This window comes from Papio anubis, chromosome 16, assembly GCF_008728515.1.
Source record: "Papio anubis isolate 15944 chromosome 16, Panubis1.0, whole genome shotgun sequence".
NCBI classification, from domain to species: Eukaryota; Metazoa; Chordata; class Mammalia; order Primates; family Cercopithecidae; genus Papio; species Papio anubis.
This window is the reverse complement of record NC_044991.1, coordinates 84,583,143-84,602,207: the sequence shown is the minus strand read 5'-3', so window position 1 is coordinate 84,602,207 and position 19,065 is coordinate 84,583,143. Positions and strand designations below refer to the sequence as shown.

Here is a 19,065-nt window from a genome sequence, read left to right as displayed (position 1 = left end):
ATAACCCTGGCAGTACCCGCAGCCCCCTTCTGTGGTCCCCCAAGTTCTTATCAGCTGCGGCAAGTCTCCTCCTCCGGCCTGGAAGCCCCATGCTGCCCTCCCTGACCCCTCACGAGTGTTTGCAAACTGAGACAGCAGGAGGGAGGGGCTGGGCGGGCCTGAGAAGAAGTGTAGACCCCCACAGAATCTCTATCCCCTCCCCACAGGAAACCTGTCAGTCTATCACCCCGGGGTACTGTTGTGTCTCCCCCAGCAGATGATAAACCCAAAGGGCAGCTCTGTCTGCTCTATCCTCAGCACTTTGCACATGACCCAGCACACATCTTGGGATGACGCGAGTGAGCAATTCAAGGAAGGAATTAATGGATTCTCCAGCCCTGACACCTCCTCTATGAAGGCCTCGTGATTTCCCCAACTCTGAGTTCTAGATGCTGGGACTATCCAGCCCCAGACCAAGGCTTCCTTTCCAACTCTACCCTAAGGGCGGTTGTCCTGGACACTTGCCACTGTCCTCTCAGGAGCCCACATTCAGGGTCTTCTGGTGGCAAACCTTTCTCTTGGGGAACTGTCCTCCTATTCCACAGGAATCTGGGGGGACTGCCAATCACAAACCATGTTCAGATCCCTCCCCAGCCATAGCACCAAGAAGTAACCCGAACGCAGTCCTCTCGGGGTCTGAAGCTGATGCTGGATGACACATGGCGGAGGGAACGCCAGGCCTCCCCTGCATTAGCGGGTGGGAAGAGGGGTTGTGTCTGTTCTGCTACTGAGGCTCAGCGGCCGGTGCAGGCCAGGCGCTCTATGCACGGCTGCCAGTGAAATCCTGGGTTCCTGAGCCAGGAGGGCGGGGCATGGGTGATGCTCAGGCACCAGGGGAGCTCTGCGTTTTGAGAAAAATTACAGACCAACTTTTTCTTTAAAGAAAACAAGTTTTATTTTTATCATCAGAACATTCTAATAAAAATATTATTATGAGATTAGCTACCTTTATTCTCTGGGCCTTGACTCTGTCCCAGGCCTGCCCTGGAGCGCCTGCACGCTCAGCTCCCTGAGGTAGGTCCGGAGGGAGACCCCCGCTGCCCCCCGCCCTCGGCCAGGATACCTCTCACCTCATGTCCCCTCCTCCAGACCCCCACAGCCCTGGATGCCCCATAGCAGCCCTGCCACAACTGGCAGAACTGCTTCCTCCCTCCACCAATCCCCAAGACAGGCAGGAACCGTCTCGGGCTGGCACACAGCAGGTGGTGCGGGGGTAGAGGGAAGAGGCGCACCCTCCTGCACTCAACTGCTCCAGCAGGCAGAGCTGAGGGCCCCTGCCCCCCCCAGGCTGGCACCACCGTGGTCTAGACCCTGAGTGGCCTGGATGCTGTGGGTCACTCCCTTCTCCCCTTCCACAGTGGTTGGGGAGTTGGGGAGGGAGGGGAGAGGAGCGTCAATGTCGCAGTGACGGGGTCCTGAGACAACTCACTCTGCCACCCTGGCAGGTGGCAGCAGACAGTGGCCCACACGGGCCTGCAGGGCCTCCTGTCTATGGGGCCCATCCCACCGAGAGGATCCTGGCCCGTGAGCCGGCAGACACTTTATTATACAGAAACACTGTCGTCGTCTCCATGGGCGGAACCAACAAAAGCAAGTCTCTCCAAGTCAAAAATAGGTTTTGGATTCTTGGTGGCGGCAGTATCCGCTGAAAAAATAGACTGAACTTCTGAAATTATCTTAGTAGCAAAACAATTACAAGAAAAAAGTTGCAACTTCAGTGCTGTGACTGGAAAGGGGCCTTTGGCCGGCTGCCCCTGTTACCGGCGGCCCCCGTGTGCCTGGGAGCTCCTTTGGGCTTGAGGAAGCCGCCCATGTGCCCTGATGGAGAAAATGCGACTCCAACAGGAGGCCGTGTCCTCACACCTCGACTGTGCTCACAGCTCGTGAGGATCAAGTTACAATACACAGTCCATTAACTTCTTGCTCTCAGGTTTCCCTGGAGTCAGGCATCTCTGCACAGGCCAGGGCAGCCAGGGGCTGCAGAGGGTCTGTGACACCCACCACGATGCGGCGGGGGAGACACAAACCTAAGGGCACCTGGAGTGTGGAGAGGCAGGAGAAGGTGCAAGGAGAGGCTGCCATGGTGTGCAAGGAACCTGGGATTGCGTCTTTAAATAGCTCTCGGTCATTCTTAAAGTCCTCCCTCAAGACACAATGGGACCTAGATTTAAAGAGAAGCCATCTCCCCGCTGTCCCCGGGTGCAGGCGGAGTGCCCGAGCGGTCTTCGGAGGCCTGGGTGCTGGAGGCACCTCACTGAAGCTCAGCCGGGCTGTCGCCGGCCCATCATGGCCTGGCAGCTCTGTCTGCTGTGAAGGTGACAATGCCACAGTCCTCGGGGCAGGAGCACCCCTCACTGCATCCTGTCGGGCTGCAGCTGCGGCGCCTGGTACTGCACGAAGGTGGTGGGGGCTGCAGCTGAGAGGGCCTGGGGCACGGCGGCCGGGTAGCTGTAGCCCACGAAGCTGGCAGCCGTGGCAGGCGAGGCAGCATATGGGTACTGGTCATAGGTGGCCGGTGGGTACTGGGCGTAGGCCGGGCTGGCCGGCGTGTACTCAATGTAGGGCGAGGACAGTGACGGGACAGGGGCGGCCGGGATCACCACGCTGGGCTGCACGATGGCTGGCGGGTAGATGTAGTGCGGGGTCAGCCTGTGGGGCCAAGCAGAGCGGGTCAGGGCCAGAACAGAGTCGGGGAACAGCTCAGAGAACAGCAGGGTACACGATGTGCGCCGCCCCCGCCCCCGGAGCCCCGACTTTCCTCATCAGTTAGATGGGCACAGAAACAGCACCGGGCCGGAGGCTGCTGCCTCAAGGCCTTTGCACTGGCTGTTGGCGCTATCCACCAGGCTCCCTCCTCCCCTCCACGTCTCCTTTTCAGCAAGGCCCTTCCCAGACTGCACCCCCACATCCCAGCCCTACACCCCACATCCCTGGGGCTGGTGCAAAAATAACAATCTTGGATGATTGTTTTCAAATGACTGAGAATTTGAAGCCACGACAGCACAGCACAAGATAAAGACCAGGCCCACGCTGCCCGTCTGGGAGTCCAGCCCTGTTCATCTCCCTGACACCCAACACCCACCAAGTGACACTGCACACTCAGCTCATGGACATGCCCTCTCCCCCAGCCAACACCTGCTCCTCACAGAGTTTCTTTCTGTCCCTGCCAGCACGGACGCTGGCCTGCAGCAGCTCCGTGAGGACGTGACAGTGACTGCGTGAATGCTGGAGCAAAGGAGTGCCATGGCAGCGACCACTGAGATGACGGCGCCAGCAGCTGCCAGACTCGCCAGCACCCACGCTGGGGGAGACCCGTACTGTGACTGTGTGCATCAACCTGTCGGCTCAGTCTTCCCATCATGAGGCCCATTTCACACACGGGGCCAGGTGACTTGCCCAAGGTCCCACAGCTGATGAGGTGGAGGGGCCAGGAGTCAGCTGGCCTCAGAGCTGTGCTCTTAACCCTACCTGAGTAGGCCACTGTGGAAATGCGTCAAGGCCACCACTTCCTGCCTGCTGTGGGCTAGCCATGCAACACCATGCCCAGCTCTCAGCAAGGGGGAAACGCGGCTCAGGGAGGCAGCTCTCCCGGCATGTGCCTGCTCTGCCAACCAGCCACTGGGTGGCCTGGCGCAAGCCGCTCAGCCTCAGTTTCCCAGGTGGCAATAGAACAGCCACCTCCGCGGCATCAGAAGCTGCTGCAGAGCCTGAGGCACGGAGTGGTCTTGCCAGGGCACAGCACTGCACCCTGGGCATCAGGATCTCCTCTGCGTTGCACGCCTGCGTGTTACACAGGCCAGGCCCGCCTGGGGGGGCAACTTGGAAGCTCAGCTTCCTCCTGCACCCGTAGGCAGAGCCCCTACTCAAGGGAAGCAGCTCCGGAGGAAAAGTACATCTTCCCTGCATTCTCCTGCATTCGGCAGGGACAGAAACTGGGCAGCTTTCTGGAGCACGTTTTGGTAACATGTGGGCCACTGAAAACACGTGCTCACTCCCCAGAGCCAGGGACCCTGAGGGTCAGAGAGGAGCCCTGGCTTCCAGCACAAAGGCAGGTGTGCTCAGTGGATCCTGCAGCCCTACAGGAACAGTGGGAACCAGGACAACCTGGATGACAGGGGTGCGGGTCCCTGCTCCTCCCACAGACCTGGCAGCAAACAACTGAGGGCACACCTGGCCTGTGCCTGAGGGGGCACCCAGGGCCTCTTGCTCCCCCCACCCCATCTGGGAAGTGTGTGGGAAGTTTCTACACCGCGTCACCCTCTCTACTGCTGTTTTCCTTCCCAGGTTGAGCCACCCTAATGGCTGCTGTAACCACACCTGCAGCCCACACGGCCAACCCTCCACAGCATCTGTCCAGAGGCCCAGGCAGCTCCTGCCAGGAACCCAGCAGCGACGCCTCCTCTCCCTCTCCCCAGCTTAGAAGGTCTGCTGTCCACCCTGCATCCTCCATGGGAACAAGAGCCTTGCACGGAGCCAGGCCTGGGTTCGAATTCCGGCTCTCGAGCTGTAACGCCCTTCTCACATATCTGCCAGGATGCAGAGGGGAGCAGACCACACAGCCCCTGCCCTCGAGGAGCTTAGCCTCTAGGATGGGAGAGGCACTAAAACGCACCAACGCATAAACCAGAGTCTGTAGGTCGGTAGGGGGCAGCGTCTGGGGAAGTCAAGACAGCAGAGGGCTGTGATGTGTGGACAGCGATGGGGGAGAGGACAGGGCGGCTTCTTGAAGGAGGGGATGCCTGCAGAGACCTAATCATGAGGCAGAGCTGGCCACAGGGGAGCAGCCCTGAGGCACAAGGGCGGAGGCAGGCGCCAGTATGAGCATCTGAAGAGTGGACGAGGGCAGCCGGTAGCCTCTGTGCACAACCCTCCAGCGGCACCCCCACCATGGGGGCGGCCCGGTCGGCTGACCCCTGGCTTCCACTGCACATCCAGCTCCACGCTGGTGCCAGCCCACACCCCGCAGCGCCTCGATCCCTCGCCTCCTCCCCACCTGGGCCTGGGACCTGCCAATGCCTCTGCCTGGAGCCCTTGTTCTGGCCCCGCGACCCCAAGTGCAGGCCAGTCCCCCACCTCCCTATGCTGCCTGACGCCCCACCGGACGGCACGCTCTGTCAGAGAGATGGTTCTGTCTGGACCCCAGCTCCCTGCCAGGGCCAGGCCTGTGGGAGGCACTGGGCACGTGGCACTGACAGAACAAAGGCCCGGTGGCGGCACAGAACAAAGGCCCGGTGGGCGGCACAGACCCCACTGAGAAAGATGAGGCGCTCTGGCCAGCAGAAGTAGAGGGCCCCAGTAGGGTCTCAGAGGCCTCCTTCGGGAAGGGGGCGAGCGGAGACACAGCAAGGACTGTCTTGGGACTGTGCCCAGCAGGCTGTCCCTGGCATCACCAGTGCCCCCCCACCCAGCTCTCAGAACCTCAAAAACATTCCTTAGTTGGAGGCTATGGAAGCTTTGAACCCACAACTTCTCCAAACATGGGCAGTCATGCCCCTGCCTCAGACACCTCCCCCAAATGTGGATCCCATGTGAACTGCAAAGGCAGACGGGGCCCAGAAATCTGCACGAACAGGCCCAGGGTCCTGATCCACAGCTGCCTTCAAGAACCGCTGCCCAGACCAGGGACACAGAACACAAGTGCCTGGGGCTATGGGGCAGCCAGATTCCGCCACACTCACCTCGAGGGCTGCCGTCATTTCCATTGGGTTTCTGATGCCCCACATCATCGGCGCCAGAGCCTTGCATGGGCCACCAAGGAGCTGCCCTACCCGGGGCGACTCAAACACAAGCGTGGGGGAGCAATGTTCAGGCTGGGAGGAACGGGGGCTCTCCTGTTTCCTGATCCTTGCAGACACCGCATGTCAGTATCTACTCATCTTTCTGTACATAAGGGGCCTGGGATAACTTACGAAGTATTTTCAAAGCCACAGAAGGCCGGGCGCAGTGGCTCACGCCTGTAATCCCAGCACTTTGGGAGGCCAGGGAGGGCAGATCATGAGGTCAGGAGTTCAAGACCAGCCTGGCCAACATGGTGAAACCCCGTTTCTACTAAAAATACGAAAATTAGCCAGGCGTTGTGGTGGGAGCCTGTAATCCCAGTTACTCGGGAGGCTGAGGCAGGAGAATCGCTTGAAATCAGAAGGCAGAGGTTGTGGTGAGTTGAGATCACGCCACTGCACTGCACTCCAGCCTGGGCGAAAGAGCAAAACTCCGTCTCAAAAAAAAAAAAAAAAAAAAAAGCCACAGAAAAGATGCTAGTGCTAGCCCATTTCCCAGAGAGGAAATCCGAGGCTCAGAGAGGCCCCAAGCGACTTGCCCCATCACAGAGCAAGGGAGTGGCACAGTGGGGTCTGCTGCTGGTAGCTGTGCCCACAAGGACTGGTTGGGGCCCCAGATTCGGCTCAAAATAAAAGGAAGGCACAGCAGGGGCCACACCTCAGGGCCCCAAGGCGGAGTGAGAACACTGGCCGACGTTAAGGTAGAAGGAGCCCCGCCAGGCAGGAGCTGGGCTCCAGCTGCTTCTCTCCCTCCTAGGGCTGCACTTTGGCCCTGCACTTGTCTGAGTTACCAAACAGGTTTCAAAACTTCCAAGGTGCAGTTTCCTCATCTGTAAGTTGGGTCCTACAGAGGATGGCCTCGAGAGCTCGCTGTGAGGCCCTAGAGGCATCACTAGAGCAGCGATTCCCAACCAGGACAACTGTGTCCCCAGGCGATGCTGGAAAATGCCTAACGACAGTCCTAGTTGTCACAACTGACAACTAGGCATATGCGGTGGGGGTGGGAGTGCTGCTGACATTAGGGGTCGAAGCCAGGGGTGTTGAATGCTTCATACAACGCCCAGGGTGCCCCCACCACAAAGAACGATGCCACCCTAAAGGTCTGCAGTGCCGAGACTGAGACGCCCGACTGTGGAACATCAGAAACCACACGGGGAAGGGCAAAGACAAGGAATCCTCACTGCTGTTCTGACCACAAGTGCCCATGCTGGGGGCGGGCCGCAAAGGAGGCAGGTGGGAACTAAGAGATACAGAGGGGCACACGCAGCCATGCACGCTTGGGCGAACCCACTGAGTGGTCAGGTGAGACAGAAAACTGCAGCCAAACCACTGGCCCCACATTGTCCAAGGGCAGCCCCACCCTAGGCCTGCGTCCGGCCGCAGGCCCAAGACTCCACTCCCTGGCAATGGGGAGCGGGTGCATGCGCCAGGCAGGTTCCTCAGCACCCCCACCCATACTCCAGACTCAGAAAGGTCAGGTGCCACAGCCTCTGCACACAAGGGTACGGCCTGGTAGCCGCACACCACCCTACCCACCAAGCTCCAGTCAATACCGTGTGCCCTGCCCTGGCTCACCTGCCAGGGCACATGTCTGCCTGGCCCTGGTGGGACTCTCCTGCCCTCTCCACCTCAGTGAAGAGCCCACCCGGCCACCCAGGCACTGCCCTGCCCACTCCCCCCAACTGCAGCCCATGCCCACACCATCCAACAGGGGAGCTCCCTGCTTTCATCCCTCAATTCCCCGATCCTCCCTCTCCTTCATCACCAACTCTCCAGGTGGGTGCAATGGCACGGCCCTGCCTTGGTGGTGGTGGCGGCCCGCCTCCCATCCCTGAATCCTTCACCCAGCGGAGGCCAGAGCTGTCTTAAAAACAGCAAGACCCATGCCTGGAATCCCAGCATTTTGGGAGGCCGAGGCGGGCGGATCATGAGGTCAGGAGATCGAGACCATCCTGACCAACACGGTGAAACCCCGTCTCTAATAATGCAAAAATTAGCTGGGCGTGGTGGTGTGGTGGTGCGTGCCTGTAATCCCAGGTACTCAGGAGGCTGAGGCAGGAGAATCGCTTGAACCAGGGAGGTGGAGGTTGCAGTGAGCTGAGATCGAGACACTGCACTCCAACCTGGCGCCAGAGCGAGACTCCGTCTCAAAAAACAAACAAACAAAAACATTAAGACCCCATCACCTCCAGGAGCAGAACCCTCCAGCTGTCTCCCATTGTACCCAGAAGAAAACCCAAACTGCTCCCTCGTGGCTTCCTGCGTTATCAGGCCTCAACCTACCTCTTCAAACTCATCTCCACCTGCACTACCACTGCCCTGGGCTCCTTCTGTTCCCAGATTCGACTCCTTCCCACCACAGGACCTTCGTACCTATGCACTTGCTTCTTCCCACAGCTCAAAGCTCACCCCTCAGGGGCCCACCCCGAGCCGCGGCTCTGTTTCTTATGATCAGAAGCCCCCTTGTCATCTACCTTGCACAATGTCTTCCCCACAAAAGCAGGGTCTCGGCCGCTGCATCCCAAGTGCCCCAGCACAGCAGGTGCCCAGTGCTGACTGTCTGAGGCAGGCCCCAGCTTTGCAGACAGCTGGGAGGCAAAAGAGCCCCCCGCCTTGGAATGGCCACTGCTTCCCAGGCCAAGAGTCCCTGCCCCAAGAAGGCAGAGAAAGCAGTTCAGCCTTGAGCAGCCAGGGCTGGGTAGGCTGGAGGGACAGGCAGGCACGGCTCCACCCAGCAAGTCACAGCTAGACAGGCACAGCCCACCAGCCTCTGCTCCCCAGCCAGGTGCCTGGCGGCCCCGGGTGACCTCATCACTGCCTCTAGGGAACCACACGCCCCAGGGGGCTGCTGTGAGGATCTAATGCTCTGTGCACCCCAGAGGCCTCAGCAGCATCGATGCCTCCTTGGGCCTGAGGAATGCTGGGAGGAACAGAGGCCCTTCCTTTCCTAGGACTTTCAGCCCCAGGTCAGAGGGCAGCAGACAAGAACCCTTGGTGAGCAAAACAGACCAGAGGCCAGGCGCAATCAGGTAGGAGTCCAAAGGTCGGGGGACCCAATGCCCATCAGGGCTGCTCCTGTCTGGCCAGGGCCCGCCGGCCTCTTCAGGACAGGGCACTTGCTCCCTCTCTAGAAGCCACTTTGGAATCGGCCCGCTGTACGGCCGCCGCTGGAGTCCCATCCGTTCCCCAGGGATGCAGAGCCACGGCCCAGCTGTTCCCTCACAGGAGGGGGCAGGAGCCTCCTTCCCTTCCAGTTTCCTTACAAGTTCCGGCCTCAGAACAACCGGGCTTCTGTGCCTCCTCATCCTCTGCAGAAAACTTCTATCCTCCCACCAAGATCCTGGAAAAGGGCCTTGCACCAATCAGAGGCGAATCTGTTTCCCAGAGAATTCATCCCACCACTTGTGCAAAGTCCAGGCAGAGCCAAGGAAGAAACCAGGGGCATGGGTGGGACAGGCCTCCCACATGCCACCCAAGCCCAGTGTCTGCGACGCTGGACACTGGGCACAGGCACCTAGCTGGGGTCAGGGGTGTTTGCGGAAGGACGACTTAGGGGTTCTCTGCTTCCCTCTAGTGCCGGAGCCTGGGCAACACCAAACTCCCAGATCACGGAGTCACTGAAACCGGCCACCATTAGGGCTGGAAAGGCCAGGCCATCCCAGGAGGGCTGGGCACGCACGAGGAGCTGGCTCTGCCACAGCCCAGGAGAGGACAGGGGGACCCAGGGCCTGGTCCACACTGGAAATCTGAAGTGCCTGCCTCCCTTCCCATTCACATGTGGCCCAGGCAGCATCTGCACCCCAACACAGCCAGGGTCAGCACACAGCCAAGAGCACCCCAGCTGACAGTCCACGGAGACTCAGGGGTCCAAGGGCAGGAAGAGCCCCAAGTCCAGATCCTGGCCATGCCTGTCCAAGTCGCATGGACCATCACTCAGTCCCTCCGGCCTCTGTTTCCCCATCTGTACATTAAGGATGCTGCAGAGTCCAACGCTGCCCCCAAGACAGAGGGCTTGGGCCCCTGCAGTCTGAGAACCCCACGCCGGCGGGCCGGGCGAGGAAAGCACAGATGGTGCCTGGGACACACGCTGCCCACACTCAGAGCAGAACTCTCGGTGACAAGAACTGCCCATGGCCCATGAGGACTCGTTTTCTGAACATAAAGTCGCCTCTGAAAATAAAAACGAAAAAGGCAAATGAGCCCATTTCACTTTCCCTGCTCTCCAGGGGCCTGGCCCCACCGCGGCAGAGAGACCGCAGCTCTTAGGGTTCTGACTCCCGCCTGGCTGGGTGTGGGAAGGTCCCCGAGGCGCCCGGCAGGCAGGAAGCCAGGCCACGGCTCTGCCTCCCGGGAATCCCCAGTGACTTGTTAGGGGGAGGGCCGGGAGCTGGTTCTGACATTCAGGTTCTGTGGGGCAGCCAGTCACAGGACACAGGTCAAATGTCCTCTCTGTGGGGCAATGCCAGGCCTGGAACAGCATCTCCAGCTGAACCTGCCCAAACTCCAACTCCTGACCTCCCCAAAACTGTACTGCACAGCAGCCCCCACCCCAGTCAGGGCCAAGCCCATCTCCCACTTCATAGGCCCAAAGCTCCAGAATCTTCTTGGACTCCTCTGTCCCAGGTTCTTCAAAATATGTACCCAGAATCTCACTGTATCTCAGCAGGGCCGCTGGGGCAGGCAGCACCCTTGTCTCACGCCTGGATTACTGGGCATCCTCTAAGGGCCTCCAACCACCACCCTAACCCTCGGCAGTCCAGGCTCAACCCAGCAGCCAGAAACAAAAACACTCTGAAAACAAAAATGCAGACTGACCCATCCCTCCTCCGCTCCGAGCCTGCGTGGCCCGGGAGTCACCTGGAGGAAGGTCGCAGCGCCTCCCTGGGTCATCAAAGTCCTCTAGGAGCTGAGGCCACCCTGCTGGGCCCTGAGCCTCCCCGGCTGCTCCCTTCCCCTCCCCAGCTCCTGTCGTCTTCTGAGGCATGCTGACCTCCTTTGTCTCTCTCCTCCTCTCAGAACCTCGCTGCAGGAAACACTGTTAGGTGTGGGACCGGGTCTCCCCTCACCCCCATGGCACGCGTCCCCAGTCGGGTACAAAGCAAGCCAAGATCTGTCAGACGAGCTGACCCAGTGCCCAACTCCCTACTCCACCCAAACAAGGTCAGCGGGAAGGTCCTGATGTGCCTAGCACACTGCAGAGTTCTCAGCCTGTCCACCCTGGACACAAGGTGAAACTGAGGTGAAACGAGGAAAGCTGGAGCTTGGGCCTCCACCTCGCTATGTGATCAGGCCTCTGCCCTGAGCCAAAGCTGCCTCCCTTGGTCCAAGGCTTCCAGAAGAGGCTCCCCAGGCCCAGCAGGGAGCCAGGGTGAGAACTCATGCTCGGAGAGGAGCCCCCGCCACCCAAAGGCTGCTTTCTGTTTCAGCAGCCAGGACAAACAACAGGTGCGGCACGGGCGCCCGCCCAGAAGGGCCACAGCGCAGCCCACGCCTGGCTCCAGATGAGCTGCCAAACAGGAAGCCTTGAGGGGGGGCAGCGGGGCCACCACGAGACACCCTCAGGGTGAAAACGTGACGCCACAGTGTGTGGGGGAGTCACTTCCTCCCAGCCCCCATGCCGCCTGGCTCTGACCTCAGCTTCTGCCTCTGCCCTGTGGTGCTCACCCTGTGCCCGCCACGGCGACCTGCGGCTCGCCTGTCACCCTGGGCCTGGGCTGTTTACTCTTCCCCAGACGCCTATAGGGCCCATTTCCCCCATCCTCAGTGGAACCTTCCCCAGCGCGCTCGCACACGTGCGCATGCGTACACTCACACACACGCCATCACCTGCAAACAGCTCATCTGGCTTTGTTTCACTTTGTATTTTAAAATAATAAAAGACTCTCAAGAAGTTGCAAAAACAGTACAGGGAGGTCCTGTGTACCCTGCCTCCTCCATCCCCCAAGGGCACATCAGAGTAACTAAGGACATTAGCAAAACCAGGACACTAACCCAGGCACAGTGCTATGACCTGGACTGCAGGCCTTCAGCACACTGCATCATCTTCTGCACGCACTAACCTTATACGTCACGTGTAGTTACACACGAACTGTGAAGCTTTATCACACACACAGACACATCTCCCCACCACTGTACTCGAGACGTGGGACTGTGAGGTCCCCACACAGGCACTCATTCCGCCAGCTTCCTGTTTAACTGCACGCATCGCCACGCGGGCCCATGAGTACACAAACAGAATGTGAGCACCCTGAGATCGGGGACTGTGTCTTTCTTATTCAAAGGATCCCTGGCACCAGGCCTGGCATACAGCAGGCACTCAATAAACACCTGATGGATGAATGATGCTGGGAGTGGCTGCTGATGCTCTCCCCAGCTTGCGCATCCCATGCTCTCAAGGAGACAGACATCTTCCCATCACTGCCTCCCCAGTCCCTCCTCTTACCCTGGGGACCCAGGTGCTCTATCCAGGCCCCGTGGCATGCACACACCAAGGCCCCGTGATGGCAAGGGCAGCCATCTACTACCCAGCCAGCGTGGGCACCGGAGACCTTCACACGAAGGATGTTGGGATCCCTGAAACTATACACACAGTGGGGCAGGCACATGCCTGGGAGAGGGTCTCACGGCCGTCATCAGTCTCAGGGCCTTGTGCTCTGATTCATCCAAGAGCTGCCATCTAGCCAGAAGGAGATGCTGAGTCCTTGGGGGAGGGACAAGAGTCTCGCAGCCCCCCAGCTCAGGCCCCACCATCCCGGGATGTGTGAACCCAACAAGTCTCTCAGTTGCTCTGAGCCTCGGTTTTGCACAGTCAGTCAATCAACAGACCCTGGAGCAGGGCCGGCAAGAGATGCGTCACTGACCAACTGTGACTTCCCATGGCCAGGCCCTCTACACACAGTCAAGTTGACCCTGTAGAGAAGGCAGTGTTACTATTCTCACTCACAGATGGGCACGAGCCTGCAGAGACGGGCTGGGCCTGGCCTCAAGCCCAGGCAGACCCCAGGGCCTGGATACGGCCTGTACCTGACACCCCGGAGTCCCAGGAGCCTGTCTTGTCATATCAGAGCCCCTGTGGTGGCCATGTCCTGTCACCCCGTTGTGGCCAGTGAGGCTTAAGTGGAAGCCTGTTGAGGCCTCTGTGAAAGCTTCCATTTTTCTGCTAGAAGAGACAGAGGCAGTTCGTACTATCCCTTATTGTCCTTTCTGCCCTGAACGTGGCTGTGTTGTCTGGAGCTGTGACAGTCATCTTGTGACCATGAAGCAAGGTCCAAGAGACTCACAGATACTCATCCTCACACCACTAAACCCAGGGGACACTGGCAATGTCTGGAGACATTTTCGGTAGTCATGACTTGGGGGAGGCAATGCTACTAGCTTCTAGGGGTGGAGGCCAGGGATGTTCCACCCCCTTCCAACATTCTAGAATGTACATAGCGAGGCACTCAGTGAACGGGAGTCAAGGCCACAGTTGGGCCCCCTTAACAGGCAGGGAGAGCTGCACCCAGGGAAGCAGCTGGTCCTTCAAAAATAACCCAAGGAGAGGCTCTGGGCGCAGCCAGGCCCAGGACAAACCTCTACTCCCGGTGCCCTCAGCCCAGGAATGGACAGACACCCCCTGACACCAGGGCACCTTCCAGGCCAGACTAAGCTCTGCCTGGGCACAGACCCTCTCCAGATGGCTGCAGCTCCCCTCCCTCCAGCAGGTGACGGACACGCTCAGCTGGCAGACACCCGGGCCAGGGCCACCGGCTCCTGCACTTGCCACCGCAGAGGAAGGCTCCTCCAAACCGCGGACGTTGGCCCCGCCACATACAGTTAGAAATGCACAGGTGAGTTAGGTCTCACAGAGCCTGTTCAACTTAACAAAAGGAAAGAGGCAAGGAAATCCCGGCAAATAGCATAAAGTGTAAAGTTCTTCGGTAAATCATTCTAAACTAACATTTAAGACCCAGCCAGGCGAAGATTCCACAGGGTCCTGCCTAAAAGCAGAGCTGTGGGATCTTCAGAGTTGTCCAGGGCAAGGTATAAAAGGTCGGGGTCAGAAAGTCGAGGAAGAGTTCAGCCAGGCATGGAAGGGGTTAACTGGTGGACAACCCTCAGTTGCCCGGGCTCCTGGCTCCCACCTCCCTCCATGCCCTCAGCCAACAGCAGGGCGGGCCTCGCTGCCAGCCCAAGGCCGACAAAACTGGCCGCTGAGTCAGGCCCGGCTGTGCTCCCGGGGCCTGATTGTTCACAAAGACAAAAGGGACGCTGACGGCCCAGTTCTCCAGTGGGCGGGGGCTGGGGGCAGACAGCTGACCCAGGCAGCCCGCCCCGCTGCACCCAGGAGCTGCACCCGGGAGCCTCCCCCCACCCACCTCAGTAAGGCCTAGAGGCAGGGGCAGCGGGCGGCGCAATTCTCAGAGGCTTGAGTTCAGATCTCCCAGGAAACCAAGAGCGGATGGTCCCTCTGACACCTTCCCTGTTTGGGTCTCCACCCTTTGGCAACCAACGAATAGAGTCTGCGGCCTCTTCACCGTCACAGGTATTAACGGCCAGCCAGCAGATTTAGTTACAAAACACCGTCGCCTGAAGTCGGGTACACACAGTGGCAAACACTGTGACTGATCCCAACTGCTTCTGGATGGGTGGTGTTCACAGGATTCCAGGACAACAAGGGAAAGGTCGGGTTGCGGCCCTTCCCACCCTACCCCACCAAGAAAGCATATGTTCAGGCACCCACCACCTGTGTTCTAATCTCCTCCCGGACGTCTATTACCTCGCCCCCTCCCCAGGCCCGGACATGTGGTTAGCCTTTCTCTGCCTCAGTTTCCCCACCTATAAAGTAAGAATAGTTTCAGTCCACTGTTTTAAGCAGTTAATGTTCCTGTTTTCTGGATAAGGAGGATGCCACTGCCAAGACAGACCCAGCTGGTAAGCAGCAAAGTCAGGATTCGAACCCACATCTACAAGCCCCAGAGGCCGAGCACTGATGGTTATGGAATCTCACAGGCAGCTGCGTGGATCAGAGAGAGCCCAGATGCAGGTGGGAAGGCCTCATCCCACTGTAAGTAGAAAAGAGCTGCAGGCACTGGAGGCACACACCCTCGCCTCTGGGCAGCGGCTCCTGCCCAGCCCATGCCCCCAGGCGCCTGCTGTGGGGAACAGAGCCAAGGTTCTCAAAAACAAGGAACACCCTCTTCTTGTGGCCTGAACCCCAGAGGAAGAATCTTGGTGAAGGCATGAAGGCTGGAGTGTCCCCAAACACCCTCTAAGACATCTACAAAACAGATTCCAGGATGAGACGGACAGGGCGGCCTGCTCCCACCACCCTACATACTCCCTTCCCAGGAGGACAGAGGCACCCCAGCAGGAAGCTGAGCTGCCCAGCCACTCACACAGGCTAGGAGGGCCCCGCCACCCTCCAGCACCCCTCAACCAGCGGCTCCTCCCATTGCTATACTTGCACACATCCACCAGTACACACGGAAGCTGGCAGGGAGCCCCCAAGTAACCCCAAGCGCTCCCAAAAAGTGGGCACAACAACTTCTGCTGGGGCCTCTGACCCATTCACCTGGGAGCCAGGCTCAGCCCGGTTCCACAGGCCCCTTGTTCACACTGCCCCGGTGAGGCAGGTTACTCCTCAAGCTGTGTGTCTCTCCATGGTATCTACACGGTGCACGCACGTGTGTGTGCATACACATGATCAACTGGCATTAGGGATTCGGATTCAGAAAGCTCATGAAGTGCCAATGCCCTAAAAGGGGTGGTGGTCTCTGAGCTGCCTTCCCCTCCAACTCCAACCCCATCAATACGCCACGGTGCTAGGGCAGACAGCTCCCATCCATCACCGGGGTGGGGAGGCAGGACACAAGGCAGTACCCTTTGTATCCCTTAAGTGTGCGTGTCCTTCCCCAAGCAGCTGCCAGGCCTTATCAGATGTTTTAAAAAGGGCAGGGAGGTGGGAGGCATTTTAGGATGGAGAAGAGTGGGATGTGCTGCTTCTAAATGAGTCAGACTAGAAGCCCACAGGCCAGGCCACTCAGGCAGGTGGCCTCCGCCCTGAACACATCGTATCTGCAGCAGCGTTCAAACATCAGACCTGGGAGGCAATGGCCTACTGCCACCACCCGCCCCAGCACTAGAGCAGGTGACAGGAGCGCCTGGGGAAGAGCCCGGCCTGCCAGTCCCTAAGAGTCATCAGCAAACACTTTAATAGGGCGTTACCTGCACCAGGCCCACCCTAAACCCTCTATTCAGAGAATTCAGATGTGCTGTGCCCACTCTCATTTTACAGGTGACAAAACTAAGGCCATACACCTAGCAAAGGGAGCTGGGGTGTGCACCAAGGCAGGCAGGCTCCAAGGCTCACGATCCCCTAGGTGGTGTGGCCTCTGCCAGGGATGGAGAAATGCAATCTGCCTTCTCTTCACTCCCTTGGCTTAAACGCAATCACATGTCTGAAAACCGTCATTTCATCAGCCTTCCAGACCCAGGAAGCCCAAGGCCCTCTCCACTTCATCTCCAAGGACTGCCCACCCCAAGCCAGCCACATCCACTCACCCGTAAGTCCGCTGGATCAAGGTGGGGTGCAGCTGCTGCACCCCAATGGCAAAGCCTAAAACGAGAGAACAATCAGGGACTTGGCCTTGCTGCAGGAACGATGTCTCAGGGGCTGCACACATGGTGGCAGAATCCCACAAGTCACACATCTCTAGTCAAAAGGGATCATCAGCTTCCTCTCCCCTCCCAGGCCTCCCCTTCATGAACCCTAAAGCACACCTCTGAAGTGTGGCAGCCAGTGACGCAGGTGTCAGCAGCCACTGGTGTCGGCACTCCCAATCTCCAGGCCCCTTGGCCACTTCCTCCCTCCTGCGAAGACAGCTGGCAACTGGGATGCAGTACCCTCCCTGCCCACGCCCCCCCGCCCCCTTCTGTGGGCCACACGCTGTGAGAAGGGGTCTAGATCCTCCAGGGGGGGATGGCTGCCCTGTGGCGGCTCTGCAGGCACATGATAGCCGACTGCCACTGCTGGGGCGAGGAGGGGGGGCCTCTTTCCACCCGACAGATACCGACACCCAATATAGAAACCGAGAAGAGCCAAGCAGGAAAACACAAGCTCTCACCCGTCTGGAGGCTCCGAGGCTTGGCGCCCAGATATGCCAGGTTCACGTTGGCCTTGCGGCCGTCGATGATGGGGTTCGGGTCTTTGCAAGCCCTCTCAGCTGCCGCCCGGTCGGCCATGGTCACCTGGAGGAGCCACAGACACATTAGGGGCTGCCGTGAGGGAAACTAGGGGCAAAAGGGGCAGAGGGCTCCGCCCTGGCACCGGATGCTGCCACCCCTCTCTTCCCTTCCTCTGAGGGTGCCTGTAACCTAGGGTCCTTGAGCCAAAGCCCCTCTGACCCCTACCTGGGGCCCTCCCACAAAGATGCCTCCTGGATTCCAGCTCCTCTCCTCAAAGTTCAAGGCCTGGGAAATGTGGCCTTCAAGGACAAAAATAATCCCCTGCGGGGACAGGGCAAAAACGAACCCCGAAGGGAGGTGGGGGGGCTGCCGGGACTGCCCACCAGTGAGGGCCAAGACTTCCCTCTGGGAAGGAGTTTGCGACGTTGCACTTGGAAGGGAAGTAGGAAAGTGTCTTCAAACCGTTTTTACTTAAGCTGATGTTTATTTGGGGTGGCTGAGGGGGCTGTTGAAAATATGGGGGAGGCCGAAGGGCTCCTAACACCCCGGGGTGGAGCCGTTGCTCCTCACCCGCCGCTGCTCCAGGAAACCCCGAGTACCCACTGGCTCCAAAACCTCCCCACCAACTTAGGAGTCCTAATTGAACACAGCGGCTCTTCCTTTTAAACCAGGGGTGGGGGTGGGGGTGGGGGTGGGGACAGGGCCCCGGGCCCTGGGTGGTGGGGGCGGGACCGGCAGGAGCGCGCCCGGGGGAGGCGGCAGGTGCGGGCGCCGGCGGGAGGCGCCTGGGGCGGGGGCGACCGCGAGCCGGCTGGGCGTGTGCCCCGGAGTGGACTCGGCGCCCGGGCCGCGATAAGGTGTGCGGCGGGGTGCGGGCCCGGGCGCGGGGGCCACTTACGAAGCCGTAGCCGCGGGACTTGCCCGTCTGGCGATCGGTGATGACCACGGCCTCCTCGATGTCGCCGAAGCCCTCGAAGTACTTCCTGAGCGAGGCGTCGGTGGTGTGGTACGGCAGGCCGCCCACGAAGATCTTCGTGAACGTGGTGTCCTTCTGCGAGCCGTGCATGGCGCCGGGGGCGGCCGGGGGCCGCGGGAAGCCCGCGCTCGGGGCGCACGGCGCGGGCTGCAGCAGCATGGGGGGCGCCCCGCCGCCTACGGACCCGGGCTGCGCGGGGCTGCGCTCATGGGGGGCGGCGGGGAGCGCGCGGGGCAGCGAGGGGCGCCCGTCCAGCCGCCAGGCCCGACCACTCGCGCGCCGCTCCCGCCGTGCGCGCCGAACTGCGCCGCGCTGCGCTCCCGACCGGCGCTGCGGGGACTCTGCGCCCCGGCGCCGCCCCCGGGCTTTGTAGCCGGCCCCGCCCCCGGCCAGCTCAACCCCGCCCCCAGCCGGCCCCGCCCCGCCCCAGGCGCGCGGGGACCGCCGGGAAGCGTAGTCCCAACCCCGCCCAGCCGCGCCCGGGCGCGCGGAGATCGGGGGGAGGGGCGCGCACGCGGGCTGAGGGCGGATCCGGGCCTGGGGGCGCTGGGCGCGCCTTTCTCTCCAGGCTGCCCCCGCGGGCCCGCCTGGTTGCAGGCACTAAGCACAGCCCTAAACCAGGGAGGCCAGGCCCCTGACCTCGTGGAGCGCACCGTCTGGTGAATTAAATGTAAACGGTTTTTAGCATCTTGTTTATTGAGTCTGTATTTAACCCACGGCGACTTAGGGAACAGCCACGTGTCGTATTAAAGAAGTGAAATGATTTCTGTTTTATGTGTAAGATTAGTTCATCCGACCGATATTTACCAGGGCCCCAATGCGTCACTGGGCGCGAGGCTGCAGCGGAGCACAGATCATATTCCCTGGCCCCACGGAGCGCCTAGGACTGAGAAACAATTCCGCCAGTAAACATACAGCATACGACCCCGGAGGGAGCTACACCAGGGTGCAGCCATAGAAGCGGTTGGGCAGAGGAAGCAGTTGTGGGCTCTTTCCAGCTCCACCCCGTTCTGGGCTGGTGTCAGGGACCTTTGGGGGCAAGCTGAGAGCACACCCCGGTCCCTCATCCCGGTCCCCAGCCATAGAAGGGCGGCCTATACTGGGGCT

At 60.1% G+C, this 19,065-nt stretch overlaps 2 protein-coding genes across 4 annotated transcripts; both read right to left on the bottom strand.

Moving 5' to 3' along the window:
• Positions 1 to 909: 909 nt before the first annotated feature.
• On the bottom strand, positions 910 to 18,305 carry RBM38 (RNA binding motif protein 38). 3 transcript variants are annotated; one of them, XM_009215887.4, is made up of 5 exons: positions 17,881 to 18,296; positions 17,208 to 17,303; positions 16,922 to 17,045; positions 16,359 to 16,413; positions 910 to 2,688 (listed from the first exon to the last, which is right to left on the bottom strand). In XM_009215887.4, the coding sequence occupies exons 1-5, from the start codon at positions 18,115 to 18,117 to the stop codon at positions 2,391 to 2,393; spliced, it is 810 nt and encodes a 269-aa protein (XP_009214151.1). In that variant the 5' UTR covers positions 18,118 to 18,296; the 3' UTR covers positions 910 to 2,390. The 3 variants fall into 3 exon arrangements, with proteins under 3 accessions (XP_009214151.1, XP_009214149.1, XP_009214150.1); XM_009215885.2 differs by lacking the exon at positions 17,208 to 17,303 and having other exon boundaries at positions 17,881 to 18,305; XM_009215886.3 differs by lacking the exons at positions 16,359 to 16,413; positions 17,208 to 17,303 and having other exon boundaries at positions 17,881 to 18,298.
• On the bottom strand, positions 2,695 to 7,798 carry LOC110740484. The gene is made up of 2 exons (XM_021920908.2): positions 4,747 to 7,798; positions 2,695 to 4,702 (listed from the first exon to the last, which is right to left on the bottom strand). Exon 1 carries the CDS (start codon positions 5,782 to 5,784, stop codon positions 4,789 to 4,791), a length of 996 nt encoding a protein of 331 aa, XP_021776600.2. The 5' UTR covers positions 5,785 to 7,798; the 3' UTR covers positions 2,695 to 4,702; positions 4,747 to 4,788.
• Positions 18,306 to 19,065: the final 760 nt, after the last annotated feature.